Consider the following 23,988-nt stretch of genomic DNA (forward strand, 5'->3'; position numbering starts at 1 on the left):
TCTTATTAAGCTGGCCATTGTATATAGCTTAATCTTAGCCACTGACATTCTAATCTCATAACATGCTAAGTAGCATCAACATGACCTATCCTTCAACATTACTGAACATCTCAAAGATAAAAATGAAACAGCATGTAATATTTGATTCTCATTACCAGCTATTGCTTTAAAGTGAATTTGGTTTCTACATGTGCTCCTTTTGGTTTAATGTTACAGGGCACCGAGGTCAGCTTCTAGTATTTATACAGAGAAAGATTTTAAATAGCTAACTCACAGAGAAAATGTGATTTCACTTTCTTTCAAAGACTCAATGCAAATTCCATTTAGATCCCTGAGAGACCTTGAGATTTATTTCACATTTCTCCTGATACGCAGTATATCATGTAGTTGAAACACAGGAGAGCAAACTCTCTGGGTGCTCCGTTGTTTTCTGAGATAGAATGAGGCTCTTATTGAGGTCAGAAAGGCACTGTTATACAATATACTGAGGCTGAGAGTGAATGCATGTGTTCAGGAGAGACTAAAAATGTGTGAAACTGACAAACAGGGTCACAGAGTCATAGGAGTAGAAAATAAAAAGATTTTTTTTTTGATAGAGAAAAATATTCAGCACTGACTAGAGGAAAAAAATATTGACTTGACTCAGGAAAAACAAGCTTTTAAGTAAAGCTCAGAGCTTAGAGACTTTAAAATTGGATTGTGGGAGAGCTGATATTTAGAGACTTTTTTATTTGGAAATATTTTAATGGTGTCAAGTAGGATAATTGCAAATGGTTTATTTTTTGTACTCCCAGGGAAAAAGCAGATAATGTAGATGATATGTTTAATAATGATAAGCAAGGAAAGGCAAGAAGTGTTCTCCCCGAGGCAGAATTCATTCAATTGCCTTCAATTAAAGCAAACTCATACAGCTTTGAGACTTCGGTTGGTTTTACCTCCTTAAGCTATACATCATGATCAGAAAATGCTAAATTAAAGTTTAAACTGTTGACTAAAACAGTTTATAAAGAAAATTTAGGAAAGCTAAAATTTTTCTACATTAGGAATACTCCAAGTAAAGTATTTTAAAGATCCAGGAAGTAAAGGAAATCTCAACCAAAGAAAGGCAATAGACGCTATAGAGAACTCTGAAAAGAAACAATGAATACAAGTGCCTGCTTTTAATTGCCATTAAGGATGTTCTAGGTCTCTGCTCTTTCATTAGGATTTTGTTCATTATTCATATATGCTTCATATTTATACATTATTAGCAAAGAAACAGTATTAAAACACGCAGGCAAAGAAACACAATATGAAATGAAGAGTATAAGGTATATGAAATGAATTAATGTGTGTGTTTCTGCTTGTGTTGAGCTGTCCCATGATACTGAAACAATAAATTTCAATAGCCATCTCTGCCTACTTTCAAAAATGACTTCCTGATTATTCAGAGGTAAACAACTGCCTTTGATATTGCTAGCACTTGTGAACAAACACATAAAAGTATCCCAAAGCACTATCTTTTTTTGCCCATACAGACAAAGCTATTAAAACATCAATATTACTGCATTCAAGATGCTCCGAGAACATCATAGAAGGGGAATCAGGAAGAATGTTAAGAGCCAAAGGTTGGGGAGGAGCATGATGTGGCTATTTCACTCAGGAACTCACTGCAACAGTGGTTGCCCACAGAAACCCTGGGTTTTGGCACCATATATTAGCTAAAAGAAAATAATGCCTGGTTCACACAGGGGAAGCTAACATGGAAATACCCTTCAGAAGAGCACCCATAGATGAGTCACAGGCTCATGGCCATAGAGAGACATGAAGAAGCCTTGGAGTAGAAAATATTAGAAGAGACATCCAAATATAGAGCATAATGGAAAACCAGAACAGGAAGAGACAGACTCGTGTGTTCCATGGACAAAGGAAGTTTCTTACTCAAAACTACATAGTGGGGTGTAGTTTTATACAAGCTTTATACCGAGTAATCTAGCCTGTAATAGCTTGTGCACCAGGACTCACAAATACGTGAGGGCACTAGAGAAAAGTGAACTTATCCTTCATGAGTATCCCGAACTTGTTCTCAGCCAGCATGGGAAGGGAGACTGCAAGGCCACACAGAACATGCACTGCTGCATAACTCGGTCCAGAGTGAAAAGATGCAGTAAGGCATGGATGATTTGTGGGAGTGAAGGAATATGGGAGGTGGAAGTTTTATAATAGAAGCAAGACTTGCATAAGGTGTGACTTGTCAACATCCCATCCGGCACTTGGGAGGCAGAGGCAGGTGAATCTATGTGAGTTGGAGGTCAGCCTGGTCTACAGCTTGAGAGCCAGGACAGGCCCCAAAGCTACACCCTGTCTTGAAAAACAAAACAAAACAAACAATAAAAAAAGATAGTTACCAACTTGAGCCATCCACAGCTCCATCTCAATATATAAGTAAATCAATAATGTTATTGCTTTTAGTTTTTAGAGTCTCTAGAGCAAGTCTTTTATCGTTTAAACAATTACACGGTATATGATATACATTAATTTTGGTGTGTAAGCACATAAATCAGCAGAATTTCCTTTGGAAAGTGATAAATGTACAATGCTAATTTGTTGGAAAATCCTTTTAAAAAAAACGTCAGAATTATCATAATCTTTTGTCTAGTCACTTAGCAAATTCTATCAGTTGTAGGTCTTCGATGCCTTTTTAACTGATTCACACCTCTATACCACCTCTACTGTCCACCCCTTTTTACTGTCTACACTGGATTCCTACAGGAGCCTATAAGAGATTCTTACCTGTAATCTTGATCCTTCTTGTACACTTTCCATACCTAAGACTGGTGTGTGTGCCTGTGTGTGTGTGTGTGTGTGTGTGTGTGTGTGTGTGTGTGTGTGTGTGTATGTATGTTTCTCTGGTTTAAACTATTTTCATGGTTTCCTATCACCTTTTGGAGGAATTTAAAACCACTAGCTAGACAAATATAGACTTTCCCCATAAAACCCTTGCTATGTTTAATTCTTAGTGTTGTCCACCCTGTTACCCTGGATTATAAGTGTCCTCAGAAAACACTCTAACTCCACCCTCTTTACCATTACTGTGCTGTGTAATCTGTGTTGGATACTTTCTCATCTTCCCCACCTCCGAGCAACTGATAGCAACCTTCAGGAAGCAATGCAGGCATTAGCTGATCCAAGACACCTTCCCTGGATTTCAAACTGGTACAGCTTCCTCACGTTAGAGGTTCCTATGTGCACCTCTCTGCCTGTCTACTGCTAGGTACCCTTCAGCTTTCAGTTTTTAATCACTGAAGATGACGTCTTAAGGATATGTCTTTGTTTTGTATTCTCAGGGAACATTGCAGTGACTAGCACATAAAACATCGACAAATCAAATACCCAGTGTCCTTTTTAGTCAATTACACTGAACAATGATATTCATAGGTTTAAGATGGAGGTAGAGGTAAAAGAACTGAAAAATAAAACTGAGGCTTAAAAAAAGAGAAGAAATATTACTGTAAGCAAACCACTCAATACTCAGACAGGATTAGGAGTCCTGCAATTCCTTACATTCCAGAATAAACAAACAACAGGAGAGGCATGTGTTTGCTGGATGCTTTCGGTGCTTGGAAAAAGTCAGGAAGTGATCATGGCAAGGGTTATAAAGAGTAGGCCAGATGATGCAACCCTGAGAAGATGGCTACAAAATCACTGGGGTTTGGAGGAGTTTATTTACTTTTTAGAAGCTCTTCATTAGTGAAGCAAGAAAAGCCTGTGGTGAGGGCAAGGCCCACGGGATGAGAGAGAATAATGTCACTGTTCAAGACAGAGTTGAGTAGTCTCCAAATTATTTTTTAAAATATATGCTAATCTTGTACAAAAACATTCCAGACTTTATCATAATAATTTTATTTCAAATTAATACAAAACATGGAACTCCACATTTTAATATCTTTGTATGTCGAATAATGAAATATTACATTGATTTAATTAAATTCCAAAAAGTTTCTTTTCCCTAATAGTAAGAGTATAGGAAATATGTTTATAACACTGTTAATTTCCCCTATGGCATTAACTGTGATCGGTGCACACATTGCCCATTAAATTATATTTCCTAGACAGCTTACTATTTCCTTTGCTGAATAGATAAGTTGCTAATTAAGCCTCTGTAGCTGGTTGGCTAAGTTATAGCTTCTTGCTAATGAGCACACAGACTTCATTTGATTTTGTGGTTACATATTTACTTTTAGGCGCTGTATTGCATATCTGGTACCTTGCTCACAATGTTTCTATCACTACTCAATAAAGTGTCAAGGCAATGTATGTACCAAATGAATGATGAACAAATACATGAAGTCATTAATACATTAGTCAGCAGTAACTGATTCAATGACTGAGTGAATGACTAAATGGCCTTTATGTCTTCACCACTGTGGCCACTATTTATTTATTAAAGTCCTAGGGGTTATATTGTTATACTGTATGTAAATGGTGTGTGTGTGTGTGTGTGTGTGTGTGTGTGTGTGTAGGTCAGAGGGCACAACTGTCGAGGTGGCTCTTTCATTCTACAAACACAGGTTGTCAGTATCTTGTGCAGAAAATCCTTCACCTGCTGAGCCACCTTGCTGGCCCAATTTATTTCACTAATTTAGAAAAAAATAATCATCACTTGATCTTCTAAGAAAAGATGGTTTTTCCAGTGACATCAGTTCCCACCATGATAAGTATAGGACATTGATGGGAGATGCCATTATGTATATATGTTTCTCATACTGGTTAATAATAAAGCACTGTTGGCCAATAGGAAAGGAAGATAGGAGGGACTAGGAGACAAGGAGGAAATAGGAAGTAGTAAGGAGGAATCAAATGGAGAGTCTGGAGAAAGCAGTATGCCGCCGGCTCCCTGGTAAGAGAAATACATAGATCAGCAGAAATGGGTTAATAATTAAGGCAGAGCTAGCCGATAAGAAACAAGTAACCGGGCCAACAGTATTGTACCAAATACAGAGTCTCTGTGTATTATTTGGGGCTGGCGGCGTGGCGGCGGGACAAGACCAGCGGCGGCAGGCGGAAAAACCGAACTCCTTACAGGACATTATTGTAGTCAAATCCCAGCCAGACAAAGATTCATGCCAGGTTTAACTTTAGATTTAGACATACTAATGTCATGTTTTAATGGAGAATCTATGCACTTATTTGGGAAATAGTACTGAATAACCCATAGGAGTAATAAGGACTCTGACATAAATTAACTTTATATATTTGGCTGATTTATTTTTCATCTAAGTAGCAGAATTTTAGAAGTTTAAAACAACGAGGTCTCTAGAATAACAAATTTAAAATTCAGTGTTTTAGAAACATTTTGAAAAATCTTAACTTTACAAACACATCACAGTATTTACAGAACTTATCCCATAAGTTTTAGTTAGTAGGTTTAAGTTGAGGGGTCAATAAATTTCATTTTTCAATAAGTTCTATTACAGCTGTTCTCAACAAAATTGAGGTGAATCTTCCAATATTTGGAGTCATTTTTAGAGATAATGTCCAGGATAACTGGGGTTACTACTGGCATCCAGTGAGGAAAAGCAAGATGTACTGGTAACACCCTATGATGACAAGAGATGTGGTTATGTGGTGAAGAGGGGGCAAAGGCATTGACATTGAGTCATCTCGACTGAGTTCATGACACAGATACATGGAGGCTGAATAATTTCAGGTAAAAATGCTCAATGTAATGCGCAGTTTTACAGTGGTTCCAAAGGAGGTATCCCTTTCATTAGAATTTCCATTACTCAAAGTATTTTATTCTCCAATGATGGTGGGTTGAAGTGTCGGTGAATCATCAATTTATTTAACAGCAAACATACTTAGAATAGATGATGTTTCTAAACTACCAGACAAGGAGAGAGGAACTTGAGATGAGGGGGGACAACAGAACATACCCAACAACAACAAACAACGAAACCAATCAACCAACCAAATAAAAAAACAAAAACTACGCAAACGTTCATTTTATTCACTTAACAAATAGTTTCTTCATGGCTGGCTATGTAGTTCATTAGTAGAGCATTTCTCTAACAAACAAATTCCCAGGCTTGATCTCAACACTGACTGCCAACACACAACACACACACACACACACACACACACACACACACACACACACACACACACACTTTAATATATAATTAGCAATAGGTACTTGGGATATACTCAAAAATCTGATATAGTGTACTCTCAACTCTTATTGATATTTTTGACAAATTTAATTGTACTTTCTGCATTGGTAATGCCTGCAGGGATGTTGCAGTATTTAAGGGCACTTGATGTACAATCATAGAGGCTGGAGTTTGTATCCCAGCATTCATACAGAAGCTGCACACCCAGCGAACACCTGTCACCACATCTTGAGAAAGATGGTGGAGACTGGAAGATCACTGGATCTTTATGGCGTCCAACCTAACCAAGAAATTATGAACTTCAAGTTCAGGGAGAGAGAGATCTTCCCTCAAATAAATACATAGTAGGTGTCGGAAAAGCACACCTAACATCTTCTGGCTTCTTTTTACACACACAAGCACATTCATTCATATGTACATGTGTGTATGTATACTCACATAAGCAAACACAGATAACTAATAAGTATTTGAACTATACTATTGTCAGTCTGGGGGTTATGGAAGGTGCAGCTCAGAAGAAAAGCATGGGCCTAGAAAGCACAAAGACTTTCTTTGAACTCCCATTGCCGCCTAAAATATATCTTTGTCTACACAAAATCATTGTACAAATATGGCGTCACAGCACAGTTCTAACTAAAAAGCAATATGGCAGCTCTCCTCAGAGCATCCAATAACCTCCACTAATTAATCATGTGTTTCTTTAAAACTGAATTATCATCCTCTAGTGTTTCCGGACAAAGTAATCCTCCTTTTCTAAACCTTTAATATCAATTCACAAGTCACTTCTTTCTCGAACTGCAGTTGATCTGCCATTTAGCAGAAGAAATTAAGAATTTATCAGTAATTATGAAAATTTCCTTCTAACATTGAAATACTTTGCAATGCCTCAGCTTAGCATATTGTTATTCTGGGTGGCGTAGGTGTTGTTGAAAGGCAGTGTGAAAATAAGACCCTGAATTATGAATGTGTTCTGTGAACAGTGAATCACTTTGTATTTTCTGTGGCAAAGCAATGTACTTCTCTCTGGAAAGAACATAGAAAGAACATTTAAAATTTCAAGAACACACAGCAGTATGTACAATGTATACACTGTACTAGAAGACTATGCACTTTGAATCATACTTTATACACTTTGCATCTGTTCATTTATTTTGTATAGCATCTCCATCAATAAAAGGAAGGGGAAAGTTATTCAAATTTGATATAATATTAAGCCATCCATTCAATTATGTAAATAAATATTTATTAGATACTCTGGTACAGATACTGTGGTGTGTATTAGGAAAACAGAAATGGGTTCACAGAGTAAGGGACTCAAAGAAATCCATGGATGAAGACAGGCCTCCTAGAGAAAGCTAATGTTATCAAGACAAATCTTATGTGCATGACCTCTCAAAATAGATTTTCTTGTGCTTACATTCTTGTGCAAACATTTAAAAAGGAAATTCAGGTCAGGTTGAACAACTTATCAACACAAGAACTACACTGAGCTAAATTGTGTTTTTATTATAGTGATTATTAGAGGATGGCTGCTTATCTATAATGCAGGTGCATGATTTCTCTGGCTTCTTTCTAGAAAATGGTGTGCTATTTATTTCATTAGTATCATAGTCTATCCATTTATAGATCATTTTCTAGTATTTTCTTATTGCATACAGATGCTTCTTTACTGTCCAATATTCATTCGTTTGCATAGCTCTAATAGACTGGGTAATTTCTAAACAATGGAAGTTTATTGCTAATAGCTTCAGAGGTTGCAAAGTTCAAGGTGCTAGGTTTCAGTGTCTGGTGATGGTTTATTTCTCACACACCATACCTTCTTCCAAGTCTGAGTTGCTGCCACCAATGCTGCAGCAAAGTATTTGACAAAAGCAATTTAAAGGAAGAAAAGAATAATTTGCCTGTGGGTTTAAAAAGAGTAGAGAAATCCCTTGTGGTAGGAAGGCATGGTGCTGAGCTCTCTCTCTCTCCTTTTAGTTCAGGTTGAAGGCCCAGCCCATGGGACAGTGAAACTTACATTCAGGGTGAGTCTTTACCCCTCCTTTAAATCTTTCTGAAAACCTCCCTAAACACACACCCAAAGGCTTGTTCCCATGCCACTGTCAATTTGACAATGATGATAAGCTATTGCACATGACAAAAGGACAAAGGTTCTTGTGGGACTCCTATAATGCATGACACACTGTCCCATCTCCCCACGGTACTGAATGCAGATTATTTCAACACAGGATGTCCCAACCAAAGCACCCACATCATTTCAGTATGTCAGAGTTGTGAGGATAACCAAGTAATCTTTGCAATATGTTCAGTAGATGGTTACAATGTAAATGACCAACCCATACCTTCTAAGTCTTGGCTATCTTGTTCTGAATCTTGAAGTAACTAAAACTGAAAAATAGTCAGAGAGATTCTCTATGTAGCCAGCAGATATTGAAATGATCTAGGTCTCTTTCCTGTTTCCCAGACGTAGTCTATATTCAAGTTCTAAACTACAGAGAATCCATTTATACAAGGAGGCTGACTCCTTATAGATTTTGGTGAATAGTACTTTGCTGGAGTCAATTCTGAGAGCATATAGTTTATTATTATAACTATATGTCTAATAGAGTGGCATACACTGTATGCAAGGAATTAATCTCATAATGGAGCCCATTTATTTCATGGTTTTTGTTGTGTTAATAAAATTCTTGGATATATATTTTAAGCATACAAATGTTCATATGTACTGTGTTCCTTGAAATGATTGAAATTGTGTACATGACATTTCTTTTTTATTTCTGTTTTAACTTCCATTTCCCCCAAAACCAACAAAACCAACAACCAACTAACCAAACAAAATCTTGGGACCATGTTTCAAGTCCTTGTCCGTGTTTATAAATAACATTTCTTAAAATATAACAAACACAACTTAATCTTTGGATCATAATTGTAACCACTGAGGACAGGAGAAGGTACCACCCTCCTTAATGAGTGACAAGAAACTCTCCCATCCTCCATGACATAGACAACTGAGGTCATTCCCAAGGAACAGGGCTGGATTTGTGGTGTTTGTGTGAATTCAGGACAGTGAAACAACTCTGATTTTCACCAAAACAAAGTTCTACTGATTGTATTAAAAAGAAATTGTAGACTGTAAGTTCACTCTAAAAGAGCTGTTCATATAAAGCAGCCTTATATGCCCTTCACCTTAGAGATACCAATATATTTTGAAGTAGAGATTTCCAAATTACTCTCTATTCATAGACTGTGTTTCCATGTATTTTTAAATGTTTTGTTGGTGTTTTAATTTTTGCAAATTCTCATCTATGATAGCAACTCAGCTTGACTTCAAATCCAATTTGTAAAATATTGTGACTTAATTATAACCCTTAAGTGTAATTACTTCATGGCCCTTACATCAACAAACGAAAAGGCTTAACCAGACTGCTTTAGTTTCCACCAAACTCATTACCACTTCATGCATTCTTCTTATCAGGGGCCATCTTTCCAGCCAGCTCCAGGTTATCCTTATTAATATTTACCCACTAATATTTTACACATAAACTTTAAATTCTGTCAAACCAGTTGTTGGGGGACATATCACAGCACATAAGGATAATATAAATTTGTATTAAATTTAGATATCAGATGAGTTCTGAATTTTGTTATTATTGATTTTAGGCAGCATTTAGTTTATGCAAATACAAAACTGACTTCAATGACTTTTCGAAGACAGATGAAGAAGAAGAAGGCACATTGTTCCTTTTGAGTTAAAGAGTCTATGACATATAGGCATATCTGATGGTACTTTGTGCCTTTCTTCTCTTTGATTATTTTCCCTCACCAATATTGAGGACATTCTCCAGATGTATACTCATTTGAAAGTGGTTTTTCAGTAACCTGAGACCCATTATAGAAATAAGGAATATAAATAGGCATCATTTGGTTATATCTCCCACCGAGAAGCTAATGAATTAGATAACTTAGGTATGTACCAAATTTAAATTAAAACACCCATATTGTTGTTTCCATGGTGCATTTTTTCTTGTGACAATCATTACCATTTCATGAAATAGGCAATATAATGATTATTTTGATCTATGGACTAATATTGAACTTAAAGGAATTAAAATATTTTGCTGATATTAATATTCTCTATGCATGACTCTAGTTAAAAACTGTTCACTATTTTTCACTTACATAATATTAAGTAGATAAGCAGCCTTCACTGAAAAATTAGGAGCCCTTTCTTTGTACCAGATTTTTATTATTAATAATGAAAATTAAATTGAACAATGTTACTCATTTCAAACACCATGGTCTCTACGCACCATTAATCACAAGGCAATAAGTTGACTATAAAAAACAATTATATACTATCTCTGTGACTAACTGTAGATATAACACTGTAGGTATGACAATGTCTATGGATAAGGCTAACATGTTTTCACCTATGCATTTGACTTTACTTTTAAAATAGATTATATATTATGTGTATATGCACTTCACATGTGAGATTAGTGCTCAGAAAGTTCAGAAGAGGACATCGGATTCCTGTAAACTGAAGTGTCAGAAGGGTTTATGCCAGCAAGTGGGTACTAGGAACTGAACCTGGGTTCTCTGCAAAAACAATACGTGTTTTTGACAGCTGAGCCAACTCCACAAACCCCTGCTATGAATTTTAATATCATCAAAGAATACCAATGGTTCTACCACTTCAGTAGATGTTTTGTTTTAACACTTTAAGCTTACTGACTAAAACTGACCTTTATAAAAATAAATAAGGGAGTATTTTTGTCCAAAGCCCTTAGCTGTCTTAGCATCAGGAAATATTTAGTTTTCATTACATTAGTTATGGTTGGCACTTTTCCAATATTACTCAATTTAATTGATGAATTAGAATAATGAACATTTATAGGGCCCGGGAGAAGACATTTAGTGCAGGCAAGCAGACAAAGGGAAGGCAAGTCAGACATAGAGCTGGTTAAGTTTCTCAGGAAGGCCAGGAAGGTGTATTTCAGGGAACCTGCCAAGTCAATACAACGGGACTTTGGAATAAGTCAAAGGACTATGAATATAACAATTGCACTAAGCTACATACTTTATCCTTCTGACTTTAACACAACATAGAGCTTACCTATGATGTTTTTATTTGTATTCCCCTCCCACAAACTGTCCCTGTGAAAGCCCTATATAGCAGGTATCCTCTATGTCAGGTGTTTGGGATATTCACTGATACATGTGTAAAAACTTTCAAAAGTGGAACATCTAATAGGTTCTCAAGAGCTACACGTCAAATGAATTGACTATACACAGCACTGTCACAAAATCTCTACTAGTAACAAGGATTTACACATATTAAGGCAGTATACTTCCTGCCTTCAAATATTTAAACATAGGTGTGGATTTTAGTCTGCTATAATATTGAGCAGAAAGTATAAAGGTTATAAAATGTACATTCACAGGACACTCTGAAATAGTATTTCCTGACATCCATGTGCCTTTTAACAGAGTTGTGAAGGAACATTAATTTAGATATTCCAGGATATAAGACTTTTATAACAAATTTGGCATTTGAATTCTGCTTTAAAAAAAAAAAAACCTTTACAAGTAAAGAGTATGATGCTACTCTTCAGCGGGCATGAAGCTTGCATGCACAACATGGAGGTGGTCCAGGAACCCTTAGACCCAACCAACTTTGAGGCATCCTGAGTTCAAGCAGTAGCACCAAGCACAGGAAAAATATCAATCAACCTTTGGAAGATGTACCTTCATCCCCAACCTCAAAAAATGCTCAGCCAGAATTTGCAATAGGAATAAAGTATTGTGAGTGAGAATTTAAGGCAAAAAGAAAGTAGAAATTATCCACAAATATACCAAATATAAAATTTTACTCAATGTAAAATCAACTATATTTATTGAGTTATAAAGACAAAAACATTAATAAATTTGGACAGGAGATGTGGCTAAGTGGTTAAGAATGCTGGATGTTTTACCAGAGGATGAAGGTTCAATTCCCAGTACCCTACATGGTGGCTTAAAACCATTTGTAAATACAGTCTCTCTAGAGTCCCCCTTTACCCTCCACAGGTATTATGTATACCATCGTGCATGGACATACATGCAAGGAAAACACGTGTGCACATAAAATAAATAGATTAAAAATAATACACATGCAGAAAAATAGGGATCTCTGCAAAGTAATGGAACAGATTAAAAACCATCAAGAAAGTCTCCAGAATTGAGAAAACTATTAATTTACATATAAGCTTTGTGGACGACTAATAGTTTGGACAAATCTGAAGAGAGAATTGGTGAACGGAATGTTCCATTAAATGGATAAATAAGAGTCTTTATGAGTGGCCTTCTGTATAACGACAACATATCTGAGGCTGGGTAACATAATAAATAATAGAACTTTATTCTGGACAACAAAGTTTAAGAGCATGTATCCATCAATGGTCCAGCAGTCCTGGGGTGGCACAAAGTACCACAAGGCAAGAAATGACATACAGCATACATATGTGTCTCCTCTGATCATGCTCTCCATCAGCATGCTGTCATGGAGCTTCCTGATATGGTCTTATCTGCTACTCCTCATATCCAAAGCCTGTCTTCTGAGCACCATAGTCACGTCATTTCCACCTTCTTAATATCACATGATAGAAATCTAATTTCAACACATGAACTCCAACCATCCCTATCACAGCAGAGGAATGAAAAAATAGTAATGTTAACTAGAAACATCAAAAAGAGGTTATGAGACAAGGAGGTCAAGAGAAACCATTCATAATTCACTAAGAAGATGAGACAGATGACAGGGAAGCTATATTTGAAAAGATGACCGATTCTTGATGTAATGAAACATCAATTCTCTCTACCCTTGGGTACCCTATGCTGACCCAAACTTGCAAGCAATTTCATTAATTTATCCTGATTTGAACTATAATCTATTCTTCCTGTGTGCCAAAGGAGGAAAAAAATGCTTGAAAGCAGTGTTTTGGGCAGGGGTGAGCAATTTGTTTAATATTTAAGAGTTAGACCACATATATTAGTATTTGTGGCTTCTGCTGTGACTCAGTTCTGTGGCTACTATATATAGCACAACAGCCTCAAACAAGAAGGAAGCGTGGACAGCCTCACAAACCTTCATTCACAAAAGAAGAAAACAGTAATGTGTCGTGTCACAGGCTGGATTTTTCCAATCTTTATGATAGAGGGTCAAGTCAGAGAAAAAAAAATCATGGGAGCATTTCATTTCTCTTAGATGTAAGGTAAAGAAACTATGCCAGTGGACACAATGGGCTGCCAGTACTATAAGCACTTATGTAAACTTAAAAATTGTTCATTTATATAGCTATAAATTTATGAAAACTTATTCAGGAAGCTAGGCACTTAAGGGGGAATAATACAAAAATCTATGTTGTTAATTTAAAACATGAAATTTTTTTTCTAACATTCTAGGAATAAAAAGAAAAACTTTTCCAAAGAGAGCTGAAACAAGGTTATTTTCTATCATAACTTTATGAGAAAATATGTATTTATGGTGACTCATAGCATCAGAAAAGAATACATGATAAGGCAGAAGAACAAATAAGTTTAACTTTTTGTTTAGTTTTGTTTATTCTTCCAGTGAAACATTAACATTATAACTTTGAAAGGAAATTAATATTTTGTAAAGCCTGCTTCCTTTTTGGAGACATATCTGCCTAGTACTTGCTATGTTGACCATATCTGTCTTCATAGAGATCTTCTGGACTGGAGGTATAAGTGGGTGCTGCGAAGTGAATCTAGGTCCTCTAGGCCATCTCTCCAGACACCATTTAAGCTTTTAAAAAGAAGCATCTACCTTTTAGAATAGTTCGTGAGCCAAAGAAAGAACAAAATACATTTCAAATTGTCCTAATGCATAGTGTCTAGTGTGAGTAAATTAAAAAAAAAAAATCTTCTTGTCATCACCCAGGTAATAGATTATCTTAGAAATAAGACTGAAATAAGAGGTAAGAGGCTGATGCACAAATTGTTATGGTTTCCGGTAACTGTTAAAGCATTTCTGCACAGGTACAGCAAAGCAGAATTGGACGTACCCAGGACGTAGAAAAGCCTTCATCTTTACACAAAACTAGGTGATGGGTATTTGTTGGATGTATAATGCCACATGTATATACAGCAGGAATTGAAGGTGCAATGTATAAGAAATATAAATCTTGTTTCTTACACTGCTAGAGAAAGACAACAAGTGAACAGTTCAGTAGCTATGAAAGTAGGAAAAATGCCATGCCTTTCAGAAGACTAGGTAGGCTGTCCACAGACATTCCCCACTCTTTCTATTACCCCAGACCCAATTCTCAGTGTCACCCATAGAACTGCAACAGAATTTCAGGAGAAGCCATGCCCCTCTTGCTCCCAGGCCTCTGGTGAATCTCATTTGACCACTTCCCACTGGCCTCCCTTTCCCCTCAAGCCTCCAACACCAGCAAGCATTCCCCATGAACACACTATTGAGAAGGCTAGTAAAACAAGCAACTCTCTGTCAACCCACTCTACAAATCTAGAGAGTAAACAGAAACCATGGAGAAAAACTCCCAGTCAAAAGTCAATACCTAGACCTATAATCACGCAAAACCCAGAAGCCTATATGTCAGCATAAGAGCAAAATCAGTAACAGCCAGGGCAATAGGTAAATACCAGAGCCCATCCATCTATCCTAAAACACCAAGACCTGAAGAATAAGAAAAAGAAACCAACTATATGAATATGATAGAAGTCATTAAAAAGGAAATGAATAAATCTTTCAAGAAAGTCATAAAAACACAAACAAACCAGTTGGAGGAAATGAGTAAGTCCTCTAAAGAAAACCAAGAAAAACCAAGGAGTTGAAGAGAACAACAACAAAAAAAAACTGTTAAAATACCTGAAATGAAATGAAGCAAAAAAGAAAACACAGAGGGAATCCTAAAGAAAAAAAAAAAAAAAAAGTAATGCTAAAAGCACCTACAATAGAAAAAAAATGGATACAACGGTCAAAACAATTAAATCTAAAAATTCCTACTTTCAGGAAAATTGGGACAGTAGGAAAAGATAAACCTAAGATTAATAAGAATAGAGGAAAGAAGATTCCTAGCTCAAATATCCATAAAATATTTTCAACAAAATCATAGAAGAATGTTTTCCTAACATAAAGAAGCAGATGCTTATAAAAGTGTAAGAAGCTTATACCTTATAGATTGGGCCAAAAAACAAAGTTCCTGTATCATATAATAAGCAAAATGCTGAACATACAGAACAGAAAAAATATGAAAATCTGCAAAAGAGAAAGACAAAGTAACATATAAAGGCAGATTTATTAGAATTACACCCAACTTCTCAATGGAGACATTGGAACCAGAAAGGCCTTGACAGGTGAGCTGAAGACTCTAAGAGACCACAGAAATCACCCCAGATTATTATACCCAGCAAAACTTTCAGTCACCATAAATGGAGAAAATAATATATTCCATTATAAAAATTAAATTTATACAGTATCTATAGACAAAGGACAAGACAAGATTGTCTACTCTCTCCATGCCTATTCAATACATTACTTGAAGTTCTTGCTAGAACAATAAGACAACTAATTGTTAGGGGACACAAGAAATGCAGCAGGTGATCATTAGTGTTCAACAGGTCAACTTACCAAATGAGTGATTCTCTGATAGGGAGCCCTACCAGGAAAAGACCCGGAGTCACTGGCTGTGGAAACCACTTGCTCCTGTCTGTAATTTCTCTCATGGGTCATTTCATTTGTTCTCTAAGACCAGTTTTGGGTGTTTTTGCATTGCTTATGTGTTTATCTCATGAAAATATTCCATCTACTGAGCACCTATATCTGTGGATGGCCTGTAAGATAATTTTTAATTTGGCTGTATAATTTTGATGTATAGCATATATACTGGGACATGCTTCCTAACTGGATCCATTTGCCCCACAGGGACTGTGGACACTTGTTCTTTTCCTCAGACTAACAGCACAAAATTAGCTCACTTTCACTTCAAAGCAAGTTCAAACTAGTCCATAGGCTTTTTGTAAATTGATCATAAGTTGAAAACATCACAATTATGCACAGGGTCCAAGCTGCATATGCCCTAGGTTATTAAAGAAAGCATGTCAATTCTTTGCTTGACAGTCTGTTAACAACATACCTGTGTCTCAGAGTCATTATTGGGCACTGTCCTCCCTACTCCATCTGCTCGAGGTCTTGCTCTTATGAACTTGAAACACTTGTGTTGCCATGGCAATAGCTCAGCTCCCTAATTGCTTACTCTAGGAATGCGCTCTTGTAATTTCTTTATCATATCAAGGTTCCTGAAAGAAAGGAGTGTTTACAATAGAAGAAGAAAGAGCAATGTGAAGAAGCTAGGAGGAATTAGAAGTAGACTAGGAGCTGTGGCAGTAGAATAAAGAAAATGATTCAGAAAAGCACATGTGGAGAATTTATTCAGCCTCAGATTCTTCTAAAAGCCCATGCTTGCCAAAGCATTCTTTCTGAACCCTGAGGAGGCATTGAGGCTAGTCCTCAAAAACTAAAGGAAATCCAGGGGAGACATATGGGAAAAGAAGAAGTCAAAGTAGCATTTCTTTAAGATGATGTGATAGTATACATAAGTGACCCCCAAAACTCTACCAGGATACTCCTACAGCTGATGCACACCTTTAGTCAAGTGGCTGAAAACAAGATTAACTGAAAAAGTCAGTAGCCCTCCTATATACAAAGCATAAACAGGCTGAGAAAGAAATCAGAGAATCAACGCCCTCAATAATAGCCTCAAATAATGCATCTTGACGTAACTCTAACCAAGCAAGTAAAAGACCCATATGATAAAAACTTCAAATCTTTGAAGAAAGATATTGAAGAAAATAATGAGAAGATGCGAAGCTCTCCTATGATCACGTATTGGTAGAATTAACATAGAAAAAATGGCAGCTCCCGCTGGCGAATGAGGTGGAGCATCTGAAACTTGTGATCCTCTTGCTCCAGCTTCCTAAGTACCTGAGGTCACAGTCCTGCACCCATAGGAATGAGGAGCAATATAGAGAATTGTTGTAGAATATTTAACTATGTAAAGATGTGTTACATTTGTTTATGCTCTGGAACACTACTTTAACTATGTGAAGGTGTGCTGTATTTGTTTATGCTACCTTTGTTAAAATGTAAAGATGTATGACATTTGCTCATGCTGTATTTCTTTAACTATGTAAGGATGTGTTGCATCTGTTTTACCTCGCCTGCCGAAGGCACCCGATCAGTGTGATAAAAAGCTCAATGTGTAATAGCTACGTGTGTGTGTGTGTGTGTGTGTGTGTGTGTGTGTGTGTGTGTGTGTGTGGACGGGTAGGCGGGGCTGGTGGACAGAGACAGAATAAGTAGAAGGAGAAATCCAGGCTCAAAAGAGGAGAGAAAGGAAAATCCTTGAGAATGAGTGGGACACACCCAGGGCAAGACCCAGGGCAGCCACCAGCCTGCTGGATAGGAGAAGCAGGAAAGAAGGACAAACAGAAAGAAAGGTAAATAGCCTTGAAGCAAAATGTAGATAAATAGAAATATTAAAGTAAGAGATAAGGCCAACTATTCATAACTAATAATGTCTCCATATCATGGTTTGGGAACTGGTTGATGGCCCAAAAAGAAAATGCCTGCTACAGACAACATTATATAAGTTATGAGATATTTATACTATGTAGCCAATATGAGCAATTCAATGAGACAGTAACATATAAACACTACCAAAATGGTTGAATTCAAAATTGAAGCTCTCAAGTATAACATACAATGAACACTCATATAAAGATAGCTTTTTACCCATTTACTCATGCAAATGCATAAATGGATATCAGAAATTATGCACAGCACGAGTGACCTTGGTGATGGGTAGATATGGAGACCCAAAGTGAGATCAATGGAACTTTTGACCCTAGCAGCCTGTTTTAAAGTTGTGTAAGTCATGTGCAATTATGCACTGGTTTTGTAATTAAAAATATTCTAAAGAAACTTAAAAGATAGACGTTTGTTTAAACCAAAATCAAAACACATTTTATAATTTCAACTCATTAACATAATCATAAAATTATCATTTAAGCTGGTCATTGTTAAGTAATCCCTGCATTTGAGAGGCAGAGGCAGGAGGATATCTGTGAGTTTGAGAACAGTATGGCCTACGCAACCAGTTCCTGGCAGCCAGGGATACATAGTGAGTTCTTGTCTCTCACAAACACACACATACACACACACACACACACACACACACACAAACAAATAAGAAATCTTTTATGTCAGCTCTTTCTCGTACAGAAAGAAATACAACTATCTATTTACTATTACTTTCCTCAGAAATTTATCCTCAAATTTAATCATGGGGTCACTGAAATCACTGTACATCTTAACACAAAGTGCAATTAAGATTAAATAAATGTGGAAAGAATGTATAGGAATTCCATGCCCTTCACTGTTGAGAACTCATCCAGGAAAGGGTTTTAACAAGAAAACCCTTCAGTTAAAAAGTGTGGTAAGATAAATTCTGTCACAGGGAAAAACTTTTTTAATGCCTTATCGAATTTTTCAGGGAAGTGAGAACTATACTGATCTCCTGAGATGATCTGTTTTGTGATGCCAGGAAACATATCTCCTTCTTCAACTGTTTTCCTCAAAGACTATGGGAAGCTTAATTTTGACAAGCTACTGATGTTCTTTGAGATGGGTACCAGGCAACTCACAAGCAGATGATGAGAAAATAGAGAGTGATTGACTTCTGAGGTGAACACTGACCTCAGACACCAACAGCTTGATAAATTAAAACTAACACCTGCTTTCTGAAAGGAAGCTTAGAAGCAGATATCATCCCAGAGATGCGCCTGTCATGTTCAGGGTCACTGTAGTAGTCTTACTGAGGCTTTTTTTTTTTTTTTTTTAATTATCAGTTTCTTGGCATTAATACAGAAATATATTCTACTCAGGAAAAAAGTTTTTAAAAAAAAACTAAATAAAACTGCTTATTACTCATAGACATATTCAAATAGCTACCTTGTATTTTCCTTTAGCAAAAGACATTTAGATTATTATAGCCTTTGAGCCTTCACTTGACCACAACACATCCCAAGTTGCTCCTTAGAATAAACAACCAATATTTTTTTCTAGCAGTTTCCCAAACATTAAAATCTGGGAAAATCTTACAACTATAAATTTCTCAAAAATATTTTCAAAGTGAAAGCTCCAATGGCACGTATCAGAACATTTGGCCATATTGTCACCAGAGCAAGTTTGGTTTTTCCTTATAGCCCAAAGCTCCAAGAAGACAACCCCTAAGATATCAGAAATTATGCCCCAAATAATTAATATTACTGACTTCTTTGTTTTCATGGAAAAAAATAATTTAAAAATGTCATCAAATACTCTAAGGCTGAACATAATTATGATTCCTAGAATTCTTATAACATCCCCCTTTAGACTCCCCTGTGAGAGACCATAACATCATAAAAATCTCAAAGACGGATCATTTTTAGAATGAATGGCACTGAGAAAATATTCAAGATCACATATCTGGCAGTATTATCTGTGGGATTCTTTTGGCATATTCAGCCCCCCATTCAGCAAGAAAAATGAAGCAAAGAAAAACAAAAAGTTTGGAATACACATGAGTCTAAGCATTAACTTTGTATTTTGTGTATTTCCCCATCAAACTCCAGAGTTATCATTGCACTGATGGTGAGCTTAATCAGACAATGCAATTAATTATAGAAATAACAATAAGAAAACATGGAGGGAACACTTAGGGAGGGAACACGCCTTTCTTTTGTCTGCATGAATTCATAAAATAAGCGAATAAACATTTTAAAAATCACTCCATTTAATAACAGTACACTCCCGAATATTCATATAAATTTCTTATTATTCTGATAACAGCATGTTTTTGCTAAATGACCAGAGAGATTCTATTTTCTGCTATGAGGCTAACCCAGATTACTAAGGCATGATGTGAAAACATTTGAGTTTTTATAATTCTAAAATATCAGAGTTTTGTTGTTGTTGTTGTTGTTTAAATTCCCATGCCATTTTCTTCCCAATACGCATCGCACATAGCACATAATACAGTCCTATCAGGAGAAGTAACTGATGGTATGATCGTCACGAAAACCCATTCATCATCCTGCCCTGCAGACTCAAGAGCAAGAGTGTCTTCACAGTAGAACACACATCCCCCTGGATTATAGAACAGCTCAGTAGTAGATAGCTAAAATAATTTTATGTACATTGAATAGTTATCAAAATGTAATATCACAAAATATCAGCCACTTACGATTTTGAGTCATCCCACAACACACAATAGGGATTCAAAGTGCCCTAAAAATAAACAGAGAATAACATATACATAAATATACATGTAAATATTATTGAATTATGTGAAATACAAAGTAAAGGATGGCTTTATAACCCTGTAGTAAAAGACATGTTAAAGTTATACTACAAAGGGTTTTTTCCCCCTGTAAGAAATTTACATTTTCTTTCCCTTAGATTTGGGTGACTCATTTTGTGAAATTCTAGCAAAACAATATCTTTATTCCAACTATAATTAGTATTTAGTTTGCTGAAAAGGAAAACTGAATGTCTCATATACTGTAGTTGGCCCACGTTATGGCGACTTCTATGTCACACTCGTTTCTCTGATTGTAATTGCTCAATTACATCTTTTATGAAGATCAAGGGGTTTACAACATTTATGCTAGAGGGAAGTGCTCTCATTACACATGTATATACATACACATGCCATCTTCTCATTGCCTTTTCCTAGAAAAAAATGGGGATGGTGCTAAATATCCATCTCCAGGGTCCAGTAACAGAACTTTAATCAACAGGTCATATTTCCATGAGATTATTTGTAATGAAATGCTAAGAAAAGGAGATACTAGACTATATGCATTTGAGGAATGATGTATTGAGTTCTCATCATGGTCTTTAGGTTAATATGACAGGTTTTCTACACTGAGTTAGTCCTAGTAATTTGTTTTGAAGAGTTCTGATATTGAAAAATGATTTCTTTCAGTTTTTCTGCTCACATTGAGCCTATCCTCCACTTGAATCAACACATTTCTTTTTCTGTGAAATATCTACATGTTTAAAAATTCTATCCTGCTCCCTAAGAGTTTTGCCTTATTCATTAAACACATCCTGTGGTTTCATGTTGTCTTATTCTTCATGATTCATACTTCCTAAGACACATCTTCAAAGTCTATTTAGGGAAATCATCCACTGGTGTCAAATCTGTGCACAGCAAAGTAGTACTATTTCCTCTCTAATTTAGAAAACATTTACAATAATGTAAACTAAAGATTATATCAGCTAGCTGGTAATGTCTTCCTGGACTGGAGGTCTATTATTACTCACATTGCTTCTTACACACAGAGGTCTATTGGGAACTTTTACTGACTTGGGCATCCCACACATTCACTATTGTTTCTAAGCTTTGAATCATCCATCCCAGAGTTAAGATACAAACACGACTATGTCCTCATCCAACCCAGTCATTGGTAAAAACAGTGAACAGGCCAACACACTTTAAAAGACACAGTGCTCAAATAGGATGCTGTGTTTCTTTTCCATGAATACTTGTTCTCTAGGAAAAAAAGCAAGAATAATGCAATCGTTAGGCCCACAAGTCTGTAATTACAGGGATGAAAGGAATTTTCCGAATGTCTAGGAATGGGTCATTGTGGGATGAGTGATATTTTCAGGGTCAATGTTTGAATTTTGTTCCCAAAAGAACATATCCAAGGCATCTTGTTATCAAACAATCAAATCCAAATACTATGTTTTTAGATTCTCTCTATTGTATCATAAATATACTTCATTTCCTGAAAAACTGCCCATAGTCCTATAGAAGGTAAATAAGAAACGTGTATGGAATGTTAATATAACAAGCAGAGAGATACATATATCACAAGTCAGCTATTCCTAAGGAGAACACACACAGTCTGTGCTAACCAGACCAGGTTTTATGGAAGGCATAGATCCTCATCATGTATTTAAGGGAAGAGTATATCTGCATGTTCATAACAGGGGGAAGAAATGGTGTTCCACATGGAATTTCCCCTCTCTTTATAAGATCTTATCTGGTGCTCCTGGAATAATGGCTATTGTAATTTTTCTGATAAATTCTAAATACCTAAAATGTCATATATCCTTATTGTATTTATCCAATACAATACTCACAGGGGCTCATTATCCTTGGTTTACTACAATGAAGGTGAGGACTTGGACTGTGGATATTAAAACCAAGTGTAGGTAAGGAATCTGCTTTTAGAAATCTATGAGTTAAGTTATACCTTTCTATAGACACAAGATATTTTTTAACTGCTTGATTTTTTAAAACCTGTTATGTATGTGAGTGGTGTGTTTGGATGCACCATATGTGTGTTTGAGGCCTACAAAGGCCAGTGATGGGCACTGGATCCTCCGGAACTGGAATTGTTACAAACAATTGTGAACCACCATTTGGATTCTGGGACTAGAACCTGGGTCCTGTGGGAGAGCAAGCTGTGCTTTTAACTGCTGAGCAGTCCCTCTGGCCTCAGGGCTTGGAGTTCTTGCATTATTTAAATTCATTGTAGGTTAAAAAAAGAAAAAAACAACATTGGAAAGCAAATGTAACCTAATCTTCAATCATTGGATACCCCTTCCTCTTTTAGTGCCCCCCCCCCCAAAAATCTTCAGATAAAGCTGTAAGATGAACATGCTTCTTTTAGTCTTCCTTCACAACTTGGGCTAGACCCAATTTTATTATTAATTTTGCCTCTTGTTTAAATTTAAATTTGAAACAAGCTTGTTTTACATGTCAATCCCAGTTCCTTCTCCTTCCCAGTCCCCCTCCCAACCCCCACCCCATCCCCTTTCTGCTCCCCAGGGAGGGTGAGGCCTTCCATGGGGGAATCTTCAAAGCCTGTCCCATCTTTTGAAGCAGGGCCTAGTTTTATCCTGTACTTTTCTTACCTCTTTACCTCTTAGATTCTATTTCATGCTTCTCTCTCTTCCTGTCCTTATGAAAATTCTAATACCAAGCAATGAGAATTAATACTGGTGCAAAATGTACTGTCCCACCTGACATGCCCAGATAGACAAATGCTTCTCCGGATAGAGCATGTAGTATGGTTTCCACTGTGTAGACTAAGGCACCGTGACTAATAACTACACATTTGAAGTGATGGAACTATACAGAACAGCAAGTATGGTCATCTTAATACTTCGATGAACCGAGTTACATAAGAAATAAGAGGAAAAGTACGAAGCAAGGGCAACAACAAACGAACTCTTAAAAACAACGGAAAAATCCCCCAAACTGGCTGAAGGGTTCCGCCAAGAAACCACTTGTATAATATCCCTTAAATTTTTCAGAAAATTCCGTTGCAGTGACTCTGCTACAAAATCTCTTTTGAGGGATTTACTGGAATCCATAATGGAATGGTGAGCCTTACGGGGAGAACGTAAGGAAAGGATCAAGCAGAATGTATGGGAGCTGGGAAGAAACCCACACAAGCTGACTTTAAACTAATGAAAGTTGTCAGGTACACGGCACAGATGGGCTAGAGACTAATTTACCAAACTGTCTATATAATTGACACTTAAATGCACTGAAACTGCATACATTTGAAAAAGTTTAGAAAATATTCACTGCTATTGTCAGGTTTTTTTTTTTTTTTTAATCAAAACAAACAAATAATCTGCCTTTGTAGGCTCCATTCAAAATGATACAATTCAAATCCATTTTAAAAATTCTTGGCCACACATTTTTAAACACTTTTTTTAAAACACACGACTCAAAATTTCCTAATT

General features: G+C 36.4%; 1 protein-coding gene across 1 annotated transcript in view; it reads right to left on the reverse strand.

Moving 5' to 3' along the window:
* Adgrb3 (adhesion G protein-coupled receptor B3) overlaps nucleotides 1-23,988 on the reverse strand; it is a 656,439-nt gene that overhangs the window by 269,938 nt on the left and 362,513 nt on the right. The window contains exon 16 of the mRNA XM_051204331.1: nucleotides 20,462-20,505. Within this exon, the coding sequence (XP_051060288.1) occupies nucleotides 20,462-20,505 (44 nt within the window). The remainder of the gene's footprint in view (nucleotides 1-20,461; nucleotides 20,506-23,988) is intronic.

This window comes from Phodopus roborovskii, unplaced genomic scaffold, assembly GCF_943737965.1.
Source record: "Phodopus roborovskii unplaced genomic scaffold, PHOROB, whole genome shotgun sequence".
Taxonomy (NCBI): domain Eukaryota; kingdom Metazoa; phylum Chordata; class Mammalia; order Rodentia; family Cricetidae; genus Phodopus; species Phodopus roborovskii.